Source organism: Numenius arquata, chromosome 3, assembly GCF_964106895.1.
Source record: "Numenius arquata chromosome 3, bNumArq3.hap1.1, whole genome shotgun sequence".
Classification (NCBI taxonomy): Eukaryota; Metazoa; Chordata; class Aves; order Charadriiformes; family Scolopacidae; genus Numenius; species Numenius arquata.
The window spans coordinates 41,729,404-41,745,318 of NC_133578.1; the positions used below are offsets into that span (position 1 = coordinate 41,729,404).

The 15,915-nt window shown below is 43.6% G+C and overlaps 1 protein-coding gene across 2 annotated transcripts in view; it reads right to left on the minus strand.

Annotated features, from left to right (window-relative positions):
* Positions 1-2,840: 2,840 nt before the first annotated feature.
* Positions 2,841-15,915, minus strand: part of AGAP1 (ArfGAP with GTPase domain, ankyrin repeat and PH domain 1) — a 403,044-nt gene continuing 389,969 nt past the window's right edge. The window contains exons 16-17 of one of the 2 annotated variants that reach the window (XM_074145832.1): positions 5,524-5,779; positions 2,841-4,404 (exon numbers count right to left, since the gene is read on the minus strand). In XM_074145832.1, the coding sequence (XP_074001933.1) occupies positions 4,201-4,404; positions 5,524-5,779 (460 nt within the window). In that variant the 3' untranslated portion in view covers positions 2,841-4,200. The remainder of the gene's footprint in view (positions 4,405-5,523; positions 5,780-15,915) is intronic. The other variant, XM_074145831.1, reaches the window with a different exon arrangement.

Below are 15,915 nucleotides of genomic sequence, written 5' to 3' on the forward strand. Positions count from 1 at the left end.
CCCCCTTTTAGCAATGAAATTGGAAATCTGGTAATGGGAGCCCTCGGCCAAATCTCTGCACTGGCAGGACCCTGAATTTTCCCAAGGTTAGATCTTATTTCTTCATAAACAGCGAGGAGAAGTAAACCCCCCTCAACTCCTAGAATATCAAGGTTCAGATGCCAGATACAACACATTCGATTCATCTCTACCACTCAACAACAGCAATTAGCTTAAAATAAAATAGAAGGAAAGTGCTGATGTTAATAGCAAAGGCTGACTTGCTTCTAGTGTTTTAGTCATCGTGGATAAAGTGCAGAGGTAGGGGGATTTAAAGGTACCTGGGATGATGTAAAGGGTTAAATGGGGGACGCAAAGAAAATCACAGCTGCAGACTCCATTTTTGGAGAAAACAGCTTTAGCTAACACATTTCTGCTGGGATTTCTTATTAACTGAATCTCAATTTGTTTTTAATTTGCTCATAACATGCTCAAAGGGCATAAACAGCCTGGCAAGTGGGTTCCATAAAAGCAACGAGAAGGGCTAAACACGAGACGAAGAACAGAAAAGAGATGGGTTAACAGAGTGAAAGCAAGGGGAACGATCTCTGCAGGTTCTCCAAGTGTCAGTATACATTGCCTGTCTCTGCACCTGGACGGCTTCAAGAACACCCTTTTCAAAGTGCAAACGCATCCCCTGAAAAGCAAACATAGCCCAGAGACCTCGGCTGACAAAGTCAAGCCGTGCTGGGCTCCAGCCATAAAGAACTTCCTCCTGGCTCTCAGCTGTGCTGGGAAGGGGGTTCACCTGCTCTGCTTCACCATGCAAGAAGGGGATGGAGTCTATGCTGGTTCCGCTTCCTCACCAGCTGGCCTGTCCCACTAGCTCAGGAGGTGCCACTCAATTTCTCACAGCCATCCAACCAAACCCATTTGAAAAGAGGATGCTGTAAGTCCACACCCTGAGAGGTATGGACTCTCAGGGTCTGTTCTCCTATTACCGGAGCATTACCAGCTGGAATGACAGAGAAGGTCTCTCCTGACGTGGAGAGACAGTGCTGGACAATCTTCTCTCTTTCAAAGGGATCACCGCTGCGTGCATGAGCCGGTATCCTCCCTGCAGACTCCCAACCATTTGGGGGAAGTCATCGCATAGTCTATGCCACTTCAACATCGGTATTGCGAATGCTTACACGTCCAAGGGAAAAAACCTATGTTTAGGTTAAAAGCAACTGGTTACTGCCTAATTGAAGTATAAGGTTATTAGTTGGCAAGCCTGGATATATAATTTTTCCTATAATAAAGTGGAATTTCCTCTCCTAAAAATATTCTGTGTTTTTTCAATGTTCGCCTTTTTATGAAAGGAGTGTATAATTCTTCTACCCGAAATCTACATGACAGCCTGGTTGCCCTTGTTTCTCAAATATCACTCTCAGCTTTGTAAGAGGAAGGTGGCCCGAAGAGAGCATTAAATTATATACAGAAAATATTTTCAATTAGGAAAAAAAGCTCATAAATGGAATACGCATTGAGAACTTAACGGTAGCAAACGTGCCTACCATGTATTTGAAACAGTGGACTTGGCTTTCGGATAAAAATGCCCTTGAAGCTCCCAGGGGAACAGCAGGCAGCTATAGCACCTCTGGGACCATGAGCCGCGATTCCTGAATCCCTGCTGTGTCCCCCTGGGAAGGGGTGCAAAGCTCGTGAGCACCAAGACACAGTGGGCTTCACAGCATCCCCTTCAGCTGCACATTAGACGGGTTGTCCCGTTGCTGAAGGACCACCCGTCAGTACCAAAGACCAGGGAGCTGTATGGGAATGATGGAGAAATAGCAATTATAACAGACACCCTTCCTCAATTTAAAAAAAAAAAATAAAAAAATTAAAATTATCCCAGTATGAAGAGAATCAGCTGTAGCCTTACTCTGATGCAGCCAGCTTAGGCTGGCTGAAGAAAGATCACATCCCCCCTCCCCCCCCAAATAGTCAAAGGTCTATACAGTAACAAAGTACAAAATAAGAACACCACTGAATAGGAAAAGCTGGTCAATATTCTTGTGCTTCCACCTTGAGGCTCACTTTTCTTCTACAGTTTGATGATTTTACATCAAATTTATAATTTTCTTGATTTTTTTTTTTCCCCTTAAGATAACTAGATCACATTTTTTCCTTCACATTTTGTCCACATATAGTTTATTTAGCAATCGCTATGCTCCTGCCATTTGTATGCCAAATGAAATCCAGAGCCCCAAGGAAGAGCACCACTGAAGGCTTGGGAAATACATATGAGCAGGTAGATTTGCAAATTACTATGCTGTGTGCACCTCACTGCCTTCACATAATTGCTCCTTTGCCATCGAATTCAGTTGAGTTTTCAACTTTCTCTGTGATATACCCTTCCCCCACTTCACATTGCCATATGCCACTTCAAAAAAAAAATAATAAAAAAATAAAAAATCACTTTTCTGCCTGCTGAAAACTGTACAGCCTGCTTCCCTGCGCCAGAATCCTACTTCATTGAAAATAGGAGAAGCTGGGATCTGCCCGGTAATACCAAAATAATCAAATCAAGTATTAAAACTTGGAATTCAAATGAACTGTCCAGGCTACTTTCACAAGCCATTTTTCTTCCAGAACGCAGCCAAGTTGGGAGTCAAGCACAGCCATGTCCTGCCCGCCGCGGTGAAGGCTATCAATTCTGAACTTAATCAAATCTGATCTTCCCACAGCCAGGCTAGGGCTTTTTGTCTTAGCTTGTGAAAGCTTTGTGTCTTCTGGAGTAAAATATATTTACAGTGCTGAAAAACAGCCTCTTTTTCCTTTCTAAAAGGTCTTGTACACTTTTTTTTTTTTTTTTTCCCATGCCAAATGTGCCACAATCTCCTTCTGATATGTTCCTCAAAGGCTTGTGATGAAAACAAGAGTTCACTGCTGGGAATATTTTCAATGTACAATGATCTGCAACCCACAGATCCTAACTAGTTGCACATTATTTAGTTCACATCCATTACAGTTTATAAATTAACAGAGATGTCATTTTCTGTACAAAAAAAAAAAAATCAATGCATATTTATGTTTTTTTTTATTCAAATAGATTTTACATACATATAATCTAGAGACACAATACAAAAATCTGTATAAGTTAGGCAATGCATCACAGGAGTGACCAAAAACTCAACACATTTACCTTGGCAAAATGACAGAACCTATTTCTGCTGGCTGAAAAAATATTAGCCTTTAATGCGTTTATTAATTTCACTAAACGTACTTGAAATGTTTTTCCTTAGCGGTATTCATTATTCCTTTTTGTGTTTCATAGTTACTCTTATTTATTTTTTCCATTTTGTTTTTACACCAAGGAGACTGCAGTCAAATAACACTCAGCAACTCATTTCCTCTCTTTGGACTGAAAAATTAAACAGATACTAAATTATGACAGTGAATTTAGAAAGGAGGGCTCCAAGGGGTTGAAAGAACATGTCTGAGATAATATGATGCTTCTAAGAATATTGCAATCACATCCAAGCAATCACCGAAGCGTGCCATGTAACTACCTCCTCAGCTAATATGCTTTTTTCTCCGTGATGACTAATCATGTTCTATTAAACAGCGGTAATGCTGGAAGAACTCAACTATACAAGTGTAATGAAGCCAGTATTCTCCCTGGACAGATTAGCTACAACTGATTTGACACATACCATCATAGGAGCTTCAAACCTGACAAACTCTGTGCTTGCTTCTGATTTATGCCGTCAAGCTCTTCAGAGAAGAGAATGAAATCCAGGCGTCGCGTTTGGTAGAGGTGAAATGTACTGATGTGCTTAACTGTCAGTTACGGAAAGTCACCATCTCTCCTTCCTTCTTCTCTTGCTCGCCTCTCCCTCCACCCCTTCCCTCCACACCTGGGGAGCCTGCATCCCCCCTGGGGACGACCGCTCTCCCATGGTCCTGGTGCCACTCACGGCGTGTCCTGCTCAACCCACACGCTCTCACCCGCTTGTTTCCATCATTCGAGAGCTGTCACTGAAACAACTGCTTTCCCTGCAGCCCCTTTTGCTCCTTCTCATCCCCTTGTGCTGTTTCTGGATGGGACAGGGACGTACCAAAGGGAAAAGGGAAAAGGAGAGTTACCAGACTCACAGAGCAGAGCTGTGATGGGGATGGAGGAATATGAGGCTGCGGATGTAATTCAGGTCAGCGAATACATGAATGAGCTCCTCAGATGATGGTGGGCATCCTTCCACTGCTGTTGTTCCGGTTATTGTTCTTCCTGGACAAGTTTGGAGTGGCCATAAGGACGAAGCGCTCATCAGGGCAGCCGTACTGGAGAAGAACGTCAATGCATTCCTGGCTGGAGGCCTGCCGGGCGTAGGCCAATGCTGTGTTTCCATGGGCATCGCGTGCCATCACGTCGACTCCATACTACAGAAAGAAGAGATGTGTTGTTGGAAGCTGCAGTGCCAACAGAGCGTTAAAATGGAGGGAGCAAACTCGGGACAGACTGGTTTGAATGTAACTGAGGATGGGGAGAGGAACAAGGGAGCAGGCAACATGACAAGGGAGCCTGACAACACGAACAGCACCGAGTTATGATAGAATCATAGGATCATTCAGGTTGGAAAAGACCGTTGGGGTCATCGAGTCCAAACATCAACCCTACTCTACAAAGTTCTCCCCTACACCATATCCCCCAACACCACATCTAAGCGACTCTTAAACTCATCCAAGGATGGTGACTCAACCACCTCCCTGGGCAGCCTGTTCCAGTGTCTGATCACTCTTTCTGTGAAGAATTGTTTCCTAATGTCCAGTCTAAACCTACCCTGTTGGAGCTTGAAGCCATTCCCTCTTGTTCTATTGCTAATTACCTGTGAGAAGAGACCAGCACCAACCTCTCTACAATGTCCTCTCAAGTAGTTCTAGAGAGTGACGAGGTCTCCCCTCAGCCTCCTCTTCCTCAAACTAAACAGTCCCAGCTCCCTCAATCGGTCTTCATACGATTTATTCTCCAGGCCCTTCACCAGCTTCGTTGCCCTCCTCCAGCACCTCGATATCTCTCTTGTATTGAGGTGCCCAAAACTGGACACAATACTCAAGGTGTGGCCTCATCAGTGCCGAGCACAGGGGGACAATCACCTCCCTACTTCTGCTGGTCACACTATTTCTAACACAAGCCAGGATAGATACATAAATACGATAGATACAAGCCAGTTAGATACGTAAAGGTTTCTATGGGGAGAGGCTCACATGTGGAAAAAAATTTGCCACGCTGGTGTTTCAAACAGGTGCTAGGGAAATCTCTCCTTCCTTATTCCCTACGCTCTCCTTTACTTTTCATCAGGTAGCAGCATACAAGCAGAAATATACTTTTTTATCACATTGCTGTCCTTTGAGAGCACGCAATGAGGAACGTCTAGACTTGGGACACCAGCAAAGGCTTTACGGAACCTGCAAGTAGCAGGTTTGGGATACTCTGCTGAAGGACACAGCCAAGCAAAAACCAACCCAGCCAGCCCCCTTGCCTGGTCACCAAGTACTTACCCAGATCAAGAGCTGCACTAATACCACGTTTCCTTTCCTGCAGGCCAAGTGGAGGGCAGTACGCCCATCACCATCTCCGCAGGTCTCGTTCACCTCTTCCCGAGTCCCGTGGGCAAGGAGCAGGATGACCATCCGCAAGTCCTCCTCGGCTGTAGCCCTCAGGAGATGCTGGCCCAGAGAAAGCTCCAGGCACTGCAGTGGGGCAAGGAAGAGTTTCTGCTCGTATTTCGCACGTATCCAGCGCTCTTTTTCTTCCCTAGAGAAGCCAAAGGAGATACGTCACACTAACGTGGTTTCACTGCCTCTAAACGGTGGCGGTTTTGGTATCGGAATGCTAGCAAACAGCAGTTAACCCAAAAGAAAATTATTCTCCCTTCAAATTTTTGGCAAGAAAGCCCCCACAGAAACAGTTCATCCAAACCTTATCTTCGCGGTGACATTACCCTCCTCATAATTACTGAGTCTTATTATTGCAATATCTGAGATCCCCCTAGGCAGATGCCGTGAGCGTGGGGTCATAAGACCACAACAGCCAGGAGGTCTTAAAAACCCCTGGACTTCCCTGAGGGCTGGCAAGAGGTCAATGCACAAGCCCTCGCCATCACGGAGACCAAAGACAAAACAGGCAGCCTGGTTCCACAACAGGGTGAAGGTGGGCTGCAAAATATATTACAGAAAATGCACCAAATTTCTGTTATCTAAGACCAGAAGTAACCAAAAACCTGTGCTTGCATTTTCAGATGAGAGCCTCGCTTGCAGGGGTGCTTTTTCCTTCTACAAGTGGAGCAATGTTTCCAATGCTAAAGGCATATAAGATAGTTCCTCTGTTTGTTTTTCCAAAACGCAAACCCACCAAAAGAATACTTTGAAGCACCATTTCCTCCTGATATGTCAAAGAACTCTCAGAAGCTTTCTGGATGCTATTATGTTACAGGGTAACAAGGACTACAAACAAGTCTCTCAACTCTCCATTAAAAAAATTACCATACAATTATACGATCTAAGAGATCTAGCCCTAGACAAAGTCCCATTTAGAGGTACCTCAGGTAATCTGTCCAGCCTGTGAAAACCATATATATCACCTAAACCAGGCAACTTGTTACTGGTGACAGATCTTCTCCCCTGGAGTACAAAAGGCAAAGCTCTGTTTACGCCTTTCAGCCGTGTTTACACTGCTCCCAGTAATCTAGTGTCAGGTTAGCCCTAATCTGTTTTTAAATACTTATGTAAACAGATCCTTCCAACAGCAAATCTGGATTAGTTTTGCATCATTTCCTGGTACATGTGGAGTGACCTTGCTTTGACCTCCCTGGATGCTTTCAGGCACAGCTTCCCAAAGCATCCGCTTCTCTACCCCACCACAATTTAACTTACAAACAGGTCCACCAGGGCTTTTTTTTTTTTTTTTTTTTCTCAGGGAAAAAGTACAAACAGAAAATTAACACAAAGAGCGCTTCGTTTAAATGAAACCTTTGAATGACTCCTGCAAGCTAAAAGACACACCAAAAAATCCCACATTTGGGGAGATGCAAATTAACCTTTGATGGCAGGATCTGATAAAGAGTATCATTTCATGTATTCCAGATGGAGAGGAGGAAGAAAAGGACTTCTGTAACTACTGCATCTTTAATTCATGTTTTTTGCATTTGTAGTTTTTTAAGGTAAAAAAACAAATCAGAACCAGTGCCATGAGGAGGATAAAGCAACATACATGCAATTATTTACCATAAAATGGGCATTCTTGCAACACTGCAACAGTTCTAGTTCCAGCATCCATCTAGAGTATCTTCAAGAAATTTTAGCAAACATTTAATGTTTTTTTAAACACGTATCGAGGTATTGAGAGTATAATCAATACATCCACTACGTTTAAAATGTCCCAGACTGAAAAATGAAGTGATTCAACCTGCACTGTTCTACAACGGTGACACACATCAGGGTTTAGGGAATTTATTTCTCATACGCCCATACATCCTCCTAAAGGCAAAATATACCTCAGACACGTTAACTAATAAAATTTTTTTAGCCTAGTCAAGAGTCTGCAAATGAATTCCCCCTCTCCTCCAGACGATCTTTCGAGCGATAGCAACTTTTGGCTCTCGTCAGAGCATTGGTCGCGGCAATCACCATCGCTTGAATGGAAGTCCCTTTCTGTTTGGAAGTCAAGCTGTTTCACACAAGTCTCCCTCCGCTCCTAATTCATCTCAAACCTTAATAACAACGGGATGGTATGTAGCAAAACAGAGACAGTAAGCGCCACGTTCAGGTGGAGGCTTTCAGAGCTTCAGGCTACCAGTTTACAGATTCATGGGCATGGTTTCCACATTTGCCTCATGTTGCACGGGAGCAGGACAAAGGCAGGTCAGACTAGGCAAGGCTGCAAGAGAGCGGGATAGACACTAATGACCCAGTCCCGCTCAGGTTCATCCTACTGTCTCAAAAGGCTGAGAGAAGAACAAAAAAGCCCCTTTTAGAAATAAATCCAACAGGAAGGGGAACACGCCGCCATCTGCATTAGTGATGGAGAGGATGCAAACGGTCCTTCTTTAAAGCACCCTCTTGCAGTATGATCAAGTAAGCCAGGACTCATCCCTCCACCAGAGGAAATTCATTGCAGAGCGGGCAGCAGCTCAGGGAGATGTTGTGTCCCTCAGGAGATGCTCGCCGGCATGGCTGGCCAGCAGCAGGCTGTGTCACCGGGCTACGGTCACCTAAAAACTCAACCTTCGCACGTGGGTATTTTACTTCACTTCAGTTTCCCTTTTCAGAAAGCCTGCCTAATTTTTCTTGACCACGCAGGGCACCAAAAGACTTAACTCATTAAGACCCAATTCTACCTTTGCAGCCACACTGAGGGTTGCGGTGGGAAAAAAGCAAACACAACAAACAAAAATAAAGGTGTTTTAAAGGCCTCAGACATTTGGGGGCAGCACGTCACTGACATCGGCTATCAAATGAGATCTAGATCTTACTCAACTGTACCAAGTGGGCACAAGAAAGATATGTCATTTGCATTTTCTGGTAGAAAATGAAACTTTATCCCAGAGGTAGGAGGAAAAGCACGCTCGCCCATGTCTCGCAGACAGCCAAAATGTAGAGGAACTGTTTTTGAATGAGTCATCCATGGACATCCTCCCTCCATCTCTGGCACAAAACGCTTCATTTTGAATGGGAAAGTCCCGTGAGCTCTGCCACTCACATTCATCTTAGAAATCCCGACAACAAGACATAAATACTGTAATTGTTGCTCTGATGCCCCAATTTCACTTCTGGGATCCACAGCTTGTCTTGGTTGAGGTTTCATTTCCCCCAAGGAAGGCCAGTCCAAGATCAGAGTTGTCAGCAGTAGATCACTTAACCTCATTGCAGTTCCCTGGAGGACCACTGTTCACATCCCCTGTTAGCTAATGAGCTAAAAAATGAATTATTGGAGCGGTCAGCAATAAGCAGGAAGAGGAGACACAGTGTTTCATTTCAGCCAGTGCTGACATACTTTTAAATAAATCAACTGAAAAGAGTATGAGGAAATGTGAGGGAGAGCAACTAATCAGGAGAAAGACACCGAACCAATCCCTAAAAATAAAGGAAATGTACATCAGCTAGTAAATATTTCCCTTGTTTTCTTCCCTCAGCAGTAATCCAGGTAACTTCCACTCTAAATGACCCCCTCAACACCAGTGACTTTCAGTTGTAGTTGTGAAAGCCAAAATAAGACTCTTCTACTGAACTTTTAAAAATCCAGTGGAGCCCTATTCTCAGGAGCAGATTAAAGCGAGTGTGCTGGAGAGACACCATCACCCTGCGCTCAGATGGTCCCTACGATACTTAACGCTGGAGAACGCGAGCTGCCTCTTCCTCATATGCCCTAAAATGACTTCTCTTTTCACCAGTGATCATGCTAGCTGCTATTTTTTCAATACATGCTTGCAAAGAATTAATAGATTATAAGCTCCTAAATAAACTTAAGAGAAAGAAAAAACAGTTACAAGATCAGACTTTCTTTGAGCCTTTTATCTCTGAAGCTATGCGTTCAAACTCAGCCTGCTGATATTATACAAGGGCCAAATACAACAGACTACGATTGCAAAATACTCTGTGGTACCGGGAGAGGAATGAGCCACCAAGCCTTGGCCAAAAAATATCACCAAGCTCTTTGCTCTTGCAGGAGTCTCCATCACTAGTGAACTCTAAATACACATGATGGTGTGAATAATGAAATCTCTGCCACAGCAGCGATACTGTACATAGGTAAAAGGTTATTAGAAACAGATGAAAATTTCAGTTCTCAGTTTATTTTGATCTAATTAGCTGCTTGCTTCTCAAGATAATGTCCAATTATTTAAATTACTCTGCCAGCCACATCACATCATTATTATCTGGAAACATAAATACCGGGCACTGTAAGGGGGGAGGGCTAACTAGGTAGCATGACAGAATATAAAAAGCAAATTTGCTTAGAGCACAGCTTCGCTCCAGGAGCTACACTGCGCTTCTCCACTTGTGGGTTTGCACCAGAGATGCTCATTTAGGACACCATGTCCTCCATAGCTCGTCTTGACAGGACAAGAGGAAACGGGCACAAACTTGAATAGAAGAAGTTCCACCTAAACATGAGGAGGAACTTCTTTCCTGTGAGGGTGGCAGAGCCCTGGAACAGGCTGCCCAGGGAGGTGGTGGAGTCTCCTTCTCTGGAGACATTCAGAACACACCTGGACACATTCCTGGGGGACCTGCTCTGGGTGGACCTGCTTTGGCAGGGGGGGTTGGACTAGATGATCTCCAGAGGTCCCTTCCAACCCAACATCAATCTGTGATTCTGTATCTTTTACTGAATAAATTTTGTAAATATTCACTGACTTCCAATTGACAGCGTTGGTACAACTGAAGCAGTCCACTAAAGCCATAGCCAAGAAGTGACACGAAATTTTCTCAAGGCAGCATTTTAAATGTCAATAACCTGACAACACATGGCTAAGCTTGAAGGTGGCAAACTAGGAAAGGCAAGTGTTGAACTCATTATAGACATCCGTGTGTGGCTCTCCCACCTCCGTTAAATGCATGTGGTCTAACACCGGACAAACCCAAGCAGGAACCTTGTACCGCTGATATCGACTCTCCATCCTACTCCTCCTCACTCCTGTCCACCTCTGCCTCCAACTTCATTTGTCCCTCACATATACTTGGCGGAGAGGCATGAAAGGCGAACACAAAAAGGATGTGCAGGGTGGAAATAAAAGCCATGTTCACACGGCGACTCAGAATTGATTGTGTAGGCAACAGCATGCAGATGGAGAGCCTGAGATCTTGCCATCAAAATTCAACAGCTCCAGTGCAGGAGCAGCCTTGTTCTTAACAAAGTGATAACAAGGATGACAAAAATGTGGTATCACTTGCTTGTTATTTAAAATGACTCGCTGTTTGTTAAAAGGCTTGATGAAATTTTGAAGGGTTGCATTAAAAACATAACGGACAGCGGGTATTTACCACGGTAGAGCGTTGATTTCCCACAATCAGAAATACTGAGCAGGTTCGGTGCAGGCATTTTGAAGTGAAGTTTTATCCTCCACACTGCTGACAACACTGAAAAGCTCTTGAAAAGAAAATAATTCTCTAACTGTAGAGGCCTCGAAATGGTCTCTCTAGTGTTGCCATACATGTGCCATGCTCACGTGCTGCCATTTCTGATTGCTCACTGAAGTACAACCATTTAACGCAGTAGTAACCTGGCCAGCTCAGCAAGAGCACTGCCAAATTTTCTCTCCTGTTGGCCGGCTGACAAGGTTAATGTGTCTCTTCCAAGAAAATTAAGTACATCTAACCTCCGTACCTCCCAAACTCCTGGAGAGTCCCAAAATGTGTCATTAGCTTCGTGGTCCAGCGTGCAAGAAGCATGCATCACCTAATGACCAGTGCTGGGCAGCTGGTTGTGCCTGGGCTTGCCATTTAAACAAACCCCTTTGCGATGACCCGGCGTTTATCCAATAAACTGCATCGCTTTGGATAGAGTCGGCGATGCAACGTTGGGATGGGTAAAAGAGAAACATCGGGGGGGGGAGTGGGGAGAGACAGGACTGAAATGTTGGGAAAGGTTCATGATGTTTTTAATTGCAACTAGCAAAAAGGGGAGAAGAAGAGAAGGCGAGAAGAAAGGGCTAGCAGCAAGGAATTTCCAAAGTGTCTTCCTGCCCCAAGCAAAGCAGGAACTGGGAGGAGAGGCATGGAAGAGGAGCTGGGAACAATATGCTGGGAAAACACAGGGGCTTCCTCTCTCTGCAGGAGAAGACCCCACTCTATTGCAAAGTAAGTGCTTAGCAGTTGACTGCTTCCTAGCATGCATGCCTTCTCTCCCCAGCTGCGTTGCTAAGGGGGAAGGCGCACAAGCCCACTGGGGATATATAGGTCCCCGGCAAACAAGAGGGCTCCAGACAGCAAACAAAGACCGATGGGCATTTATTCCTTAATTACGAAAAGCTTTTAAGAAACAGGCCACTGTAAATCCTGCCTGCCGAGGAAAAGGAGGCTAAGGACCAAGATTTATGTGCGCTGGGGCAAAGAGGAAATAAATATCTCTCTGGCTCCTGATCAATATTATGAGTGTTTTGCCAACCTACAGGGTGTTTTATGAGCTGTAAGGACAGAAAGAGATCATTAATAATTAAATAAAGTCAACCTATTAAGCTTATTACTTCTTAGAAGTTAAACATCCCTGATGGACAAAGAGCAGCCCTATAGGAAAGCTGCAGATAAGCCAACGTGCATTGTGTCTTGGAATCTGGACTAGTGCTCTCCAGGTGAGCGGCGTAGTAACCCAGCTGAGAAATTATTTAATTAGTCTTTGCCGGGGAAGTTATGTGGCTGAAGACAGAGTTCAACCCGCTGCCAAAACTGCAAAGTTTTGTCCGTCAGCCTGGAGGGGCAGAGGGAGACAATCCAGTGCTGTAGTAATATCCCAAATTCAAGTTACTTCTCCTACCATCAGACCTATTGAAGCAACCAAAACAAAACATCAGCCCCAAAAGACAAGAATAAAGTCCTTTTTCCACCAGAAGCATGCCCAAAGCCCCTTGCGCTGTCAGGAAGCTGTTTTCTGAAGCCCGCAGGTCAGGATGTTCACCATTAGCTCTACTACTACATTTTTCAGTTTTCCTTTTATAGCTGTGTGTTTAAGGAAAAAAAAAGCCCTATTGAGCAAGACGGACAGAGATCGCTCATACGTGCAAAGCTGAACGTGCTTCCAAATTAATCACATCTTGCATGACACTTGCCAGTATAATCGTAATTTGGATTCAGCGGAGCTGCTCCACTTTCTTTGCCCTCTCCTCTGACAGTATCCCCCTACGTGGGGCTCCAAAATAGCTGTTATTTCTGCACTTCTAGGTTAGCCTTCTGGTCATGCCACCGAGTAACCAGCAGCTCTCCCTTTGGTGTTAAGACACCTGCAGGATTTATTACCGCACAACATTAATTACCAGCCTGGCCGAGACATCAAGGTTTACGGATTTCAGGCTTTTCAGATAAATATCCTGCAATTGCAGGCTCTGATATATCACACAGAATTGCAGCAAACTTATGTTTTCATTGCACAACACTCAATCTAATAATTTTTAAGGTATAGTTGATAAAATATATCACATCTGACATTTACTCTGTATAAAGTTAAGCAAAAGCTATGTGACATACGGCAGTACAGAATACTGCCGAGACTAAGAAAAGGCTTATTAAGTTGAGAATAAAGATCGTGTGACAACTGTGAGCCCTGCAAGTCTTTCCTCAATACAAATCCAAGCTTTTATTGTTCCATGCAACTACGAGAAATGAAAACAGTCCCTAGAGATTTAACAAAAAGCCTGAAGAATGCCTCAGATTGTACTTTTCTACTAACCCCAAAAGCCTCCGAATTTTTTTAAACAGCATTGCCAGAAATGTTCAGGAGGGGAAAAAAGCCTAACAATGGTGAACTCTAAGGATTTTAAACACATAGCTTGGTGAAAACAATTAAAAAAGCACTGTTAACAGCTGACGAAGATGGGTTTCTGCTAAGATATGCACGGAGAGACGTTATAAGAATCTGGAATCCAACAGCCATGAGTGACCGCTCCCTTCCACCCACCCTCTGCTGACCGAAAGAAAAACTACCGAGTCCACGGTCCAATTCCTTTTACCTAGATACTCATGTACAAGCACATAAACACCCATGGAAAATTTAAACCGAAACGTATCACTGTGCTGGCTACCAAAAAAAAAAAAAAAAAAGGCTAATAAGTGAGTTATCACATGTGTGGTTCTAGATACAGACCTGGAGAGCTTCCATTTTTTGGGCGATCAACCACAACACTTGTGCATGCTACAAATATAACCTAAAAAAAAAGCCAAAAGTTGCTCTACAACAGTTGCATGAAAATGCTAAGGCCAAGGAGTATATTTGTTTGCAGTAATATATATATATATATATATATGCAGAGTACAGTAATTGCACACATGTATCTAATGCGTTTCAGTATTCATGTGTGGCCATACTTAACCTGGTGCCTTCAGCGTATAAATCAAATGGCATTGTGCCAGCACCTAAACACTGGAAATTTCAGTTTACAATTTGATATACAGTCACTCAGTTTAGAAGGTTCCATTAATTTGCAATTTGTTAACACTAATTTTCTCCAACAGAAAGGCTACACTTAGTGCAATATTAGGAGTGTAAATGTAGTTCAACAAATCGTGACATACCTTCCCCCCCCCTTTTTAAGGAAAAAATATGAAAATTGCATTTGAAACCAATTCTCACACAAAACATGGAAGTAAGTTTTGAACAGATAACGGAACTAAAAATGAACTATTAGGAAATGTTTTCTGGAAATGAAGGTAGTCTGTTATCTTGGTTATTTATGTCTAAAAATCTGGCTTTTTTCACCCCAAACCAGGCTTTCTCCTTTCATATTTATATCAGAGGAAGCTCTTGTACAGTATTCAAGGCGGGGGGGGGGGGGGGAGGGAAGTGACATACAAATATTTCAATGCATAAATCTCAATAATCTGTGCCAGGTGAGAGACGGAGCGAAGTTGCCGAGTGAGGTTCCCACAGACCCTGAGTAATGTGGCATGTAACAGGGACGTACATCAGCGATGTGCTTTCCAGCGGCTCCTCCCGTGCTGCGACTATCACAGCGCATTAAGGATACCATAACAGTCGCTGATGTGATCTGCTTTGGAACGTATCACATCATAAACAGATGAGAGGAGAGAAATGGAGCTTTCCCTCTGCTTATAACGCTGTAAAGTAGAGAAGTGGCATAACTAGGAGTGCACCGATGCCTTATAAATAATGGGGGGGGGGAACCCTCCGAGGTCTACCCAAAGGGCTGACAAACTTGCAGTGTAGAAATTAAAAGAGATCTCAAATGAGAGCTCGCATAGCGCACAAAAGTGGCTTCAATGATCCAAAAGAGAAAAAAATACGTTGTGGGCTGCAGAAGGGGAACACAGTCTTTACCTGACGATCAGGAAGTGGAAGAGGACAGTCTAATTACAACAAAGACCTTAAAAAATTTTCTTGACAATTTTAATCCTTTTGTTACCAATAACTCCTGAGCAAGCCTATAGTTTGGTTTACAAGGAACAACAAAAGCCTTTCCAGGGGGCTTTAATATTATCTTAATTCCAGCAGAAGGAATAAGATGATACTCTGGAGTATTTGGAAAAAAACACCCCAACATTACATTGAATTTATCTAAGACATAAAAGAGAAAATACAAGTAATAAACATTGTATTTGAGCATAGACTGTGAAGAAAAACTCATTTGGAGCAGCAAGCAAATAAAAACAAATGCTTGCTTGCTCTGCACAAGTCTGTAGTGGAAGGCAGGCATGTTTGCATCAGAAGGTTTAGAGGGCTGGGAAGCACCTGGACCATCCCTGTGGGCAGCACTTCTGTGACCCATGTTCTTCAGACTCTACAGGGACCTCACTGCTGTCCAACTCCAGTGACTTGGAGTTCTCCCCTCATCTTCCAATGTCTCCTCCTCTGCAATTCCAATATATCCCATACCCTCCTCTTAGACACATCTTCCCTTCTCCATCAACACACCTTTGCCTGTTCCACTATGCCACCTCTAATGGTTACTTCTTCAGCTGCTTGGGTCACCTCTTTCATCTCACCGATGCTAAGGACTCTACAGAAATTGTTAATGTCATCAGACTCTTCCATTAGTTGCATTTTTTAGTGACTATTTTTATTTAGTAAAAATGATGCCTATCTTGGCAACTTAGATCTCCTGAGGTATTCTCCTCGTTCCGCAAGCAATGAGACTTCCCTTTACCTCAGTTTTAGTGGGCTGCAGGTGTTTGATCCCTTTCTGAAACCACAAACGATAATTCGTTTTAAAAAAGGCTGACGGT